This window comes from Cherax quadricarinatus, chromosome 29 (genome assembly GCF_038502225.1).
Source record: "Cherax quadricarinatus isolate ZL_2023a chromosome 29, ASM3850222v1, whole genome shotgun sequence".
In the NCBI taxonomy this organism is placed as follows: Eukaryota; Metazoa; Arthropoda; class Malacostraca; order Decapoda; family Parastacidae; genus Cherax; species Cherax quadricarinatus.
The window spans coordinates 32,272,573-32,276,410 of NC_091320.1; the positions used below are offsets into that span (position 1 = coordinate 32,272,573).

At 40.3% G+C, this 3,838-nt stretch overlaps 1 protein-coding gene across 1 annotated transcript; it reads left to right on the forward strand.

Annotated features, from left to right (window-relative positions):
• Positions 1-1,166: 1,166 nt before the first annotated feature.
• On the forward strand, positions 1,167-3,229 carry LOC128690561 (cuticle protein CP1499-like). Its single transcript, XM_053779272.2, has 2 exons — positions 1,167-1,280; positions 2,524-3,229. Exons 1-2 carry the CDS (start codon positions 1,212-1,214, stop codon positions 3,136-3,138), a joined length of 684 nt encoding a protein of 227 aa, XP_053635247.2. The 5' UTR covers positions 1,167-1,211; the 3' UTR covers positions 3,139-3,229.
• The last annotated feature ends 609 nt before the right edge of the window (positions 3,230-3,838 follow it).

A 3,838-nucleotide genomic window follows, 5' to 3' on the forward strand; every position in this document is an offset into this window, starting at 1 on the left:
TTGTTGCTACGTCTGTTGTTACTGCGTCTGCTGTTACTGTGCTTGTTGTCTCTGTTGTCACCGTATCTCTCACTGCAGCTGTTGTTACTACGTCTGTTCTCACTGCACCTGTTGTCACCGTATCTCTCACTGCAGCTGTTGTTGCTACGTCTGTTGTTACTGCGTCTGCTGTTACTGTGCTTGTTGTCTCTGTTGTCACCGTATCTCTCACTGCAGCTGTTGTTACTACGTCTGTTCTCACTGCACCTGTTGTCACATTCCTCGCGAGCAATACAATAAACACGTGCACTATGAGGTACTGAAATCATCTTCATCAACTTTTCTTCCAATGTTTTCCTGCGCCATTCTGAAGTTTCAGCGACGGTGAGAGATGAGTGACGGGCTGTGCTAAACACTCCAGTAATCCCATAAGTGGAAATGCGAAGAAACTGCGACTGCTGCGTAGCAACATCAGGCGAAAGTCGACAGTGAGGAACCAGGTGATGATGGCTGAGGTAAGTGACGCTCTGGATTGACTAGGAGGTTTTGTGAAGAATTCGAGAAGTTACTGAAGTCAGTATCCGCAGTAGAACCTGGGAAATTACCCGTGAATGTATGAAATGGTTATATTAGTACCCATAAATTTTAAAGGGGGTGGAGGGATTAAGCCAGTGGAAGGCCTCGGTCAGATAATAAATAGCTCCAGCTGCGGGTCGTCATAAGACTAAGACCCGAGTCAGGATACACTTGTCCTGTTTCCTAACAAATCTTACCTAACCTAACGTATTGTCCATGAGTAGAGGAGCACATGACCAGAGAGGAATAATGACATCAACATAACAGTGCATGCAGTGATATTTATTTTAATAAGCTTTTGAGATATATTTTGGAAAGAGAGAACTGAGAGAGTCAAATAGAAACAAGAGGGAAAAAATGAAGATGATGTCAGGAAGTACTTCTTCGGTCTGATGGTGGCTTGGAAATGGAATGATCCGCAAAACAAAGTGTGAAGCACATTCGGAACGTACAATGTTTAGAATAGTCATTAAAACGCCCACTAGACGAGACTGAAGTGAGAGTGAAGGTGAGTAACCTAGAGGCGGGTCTATGAGCCTAGTCTCTAGTCCCACAACAATAACTAGGTGAGAGCAGCTAGGAAGGTAGGTGCAACTAACTGAATACACACACTAACACATACTTGTTAGCCTTGGTTTGTCTCCCGGGTATATAGGATGGGCCAGGACCCGGAGAGAGTGCAGTACGGTTCCCAACTCTCACACATCAACAACATGAGGACTCTGGTAACTATCCCGTCCCTTGTCGTCTCTCCTAATTTTCATTTTCAATATTATTATCATAATAAGAGAGAAGCGCTAAACCCACGTGGCTTTATACACCCAAGTGCAAACGAGAGGATTTATGCAGTCTACGAACGTGACTGTGATTATATTTATCTTCAAAACAAGTCTTTCTAAAAACTGAACACTTCACTTAATGATTTTTATCACAGTCAACATTTACGCTCGGTAAATGTTAACTAACTTTGGTAAATGTTTCCTCGTAACTTGTTACTGGGCAAAAAAAAGTGGATTTTGAATGCGTGATTATGCTTGTAAAATACGAAGAGAATAATTAATGTATTAAAAAGGAGCCATAGTCAAGATAGGAAAACTTTCTAAGATATATATATATATATATATATATATATATATATATATATATATATATATATATATGTATATATATATATATATATATATATATATATATATATATATATATATATATATATATATATATATATATATATATATATATATATATATATATATATATATATATATATATATATATATATATATATATATATATATATATATATATGTATATATATATATATATATCTGCTTCTAAAGAAGTTAGGATGAGAGTTCCTGGATCTATTTAACAAGTTAAATGTTTGATCCTCAGCTCATACATAACCTGATCTCACTAGTATGTATATTGTTGGACTAAGTCATGGCTATATACATTTATTAATATTAAGGAGCATACATATGTATACTTAAGGGTGAGTGAATATTATTCATATTCATATGGAAGCGATAAGCTCGTAGGGGTCATAGAGCGCCTCGGGAATATCTGGAAAGCAGCTTTAATGCAAGGAAGGCGATGGCTCCAGTTACTTGGATGAAAAGTCCATCACTAGTATCAAAGTGACCATGGGGATTTTTTAGGCATCAATGAGCCACGGGATTCATTTAGTCAGTCAACTAGACGTCTTCTTATTTAAGGTGTCTTCTTAGTTTTCCAAGATATCGAGCCTAACTTATTGAGACTTTCGTCTTTATCTCATAAAATGGGTACGGAGTTCTAGGTGTTCTCGTAAATGCATTTTTTCATATATAAGTTAATATTAAATATTGATATTTAATGTGATATTGTTAGAGCTCTTCGAATATAAATTTTGGATTCTATACCATGGATTATTATATTTAAACCAACAGTTAATGAATTTTTGTATGTTATGTCTTTCTTTTTCAGGTTGTTTTGGCAGTGTTGGGAGTGTGCTCGGCTTCACCAGCCATAGGAGACACTCCAGAAGTAGCGGCCGAGAAAGCTCGCTTCTTCCAAGCTTTCAGAGCTGCTGAGGCAGCCGCTAAGCCACACTATAGCTCCTATCCCCAACAAGCCTACAGCTCCTACCCCCAACAGGCCCACAACCCGTCCTACCACCACCACAACACCGGCCAATACCACCATGCCCCAGCTCAGCCTAAGTGGCATGGCCCCGTGGCTGCCACCATACCTGCCGGTGTTGATGGTACCATTACCCCAGTGTCTGACACCAGGGACGTTGCTGCTGCCCGCAGCTCTTTCTTCAACGCCTACCAAGCTCAGCTTGCTGCCACTGCAGGTGCTGTCCCCAGCCCTCACTACCAGAGAGCTCCTTCCTACAATTCAGCCCCTTCTTACACCCCTCACTACCAGCACCAACCCAAGTGGGTCGGCCCCGTGGCTGCCACCATCCCCGCTGGTCTTCCTGGCTCCACCAACCAGGTTGCTGACACTCCCGAAGTGGCCGCAGCTAAACAGTCCTTCTTCAGCACCTACCAGAGGCAGGCAGCAGCAGCGGCTCCTCCAACACGCTACTACTGAACCCTACTGCCATAATAAGACAAATTACATAGAAAATTAAACATTTTATGCATATCTTTGTAAAGAAACAAGATTAAAATATATAAAATTATTCTTTTTTCGTAGGCCTAAATTGAAACACATTAATGGAGCAAAGGAAAGTTTGAATTATCATATAGTTACTTCTCTCTGCATGTTTGCTTAACATAAAATGCCCTGGAGCACTTCACAGAATGATCAGTTACCTCCAGAATAATGTGTCCATCCTTCCAACTGGCCTTCAGTACTTGCCTTACAAACCCACAACACTTACCTCATATTAAAACATGATGGCCTCTTCTGCACTGGCTACTCAACATTGTCATTTCTTGCTGTGATATTCATTACACGCTGCTAGTATCCTCACTTAGTGCTGCCTCTGCTGAGGCTATATTTTTCCAGCAACTTATAACCTCAGCACCTGTGTGATCTCAGAACCACTCTACAAATTTTATACCACTATTAAAATCATTTGTAGATTTCCTGTATAAAGCTTATCACATTATTTCGCTCGTAGTCTCCCCACTCCATTAGCTTTCTACATTATAGCTTTATACCATAACTATCCCTGGGTGGAATCTGCCTGCCATTCCCTGGGGCTGAATGGCCCCTGAGTGTAATAATAATAGAAAGAGATAAGAAATCCTAGGGAGCCAGACCACTGTGGTTTTAATTTTAAACT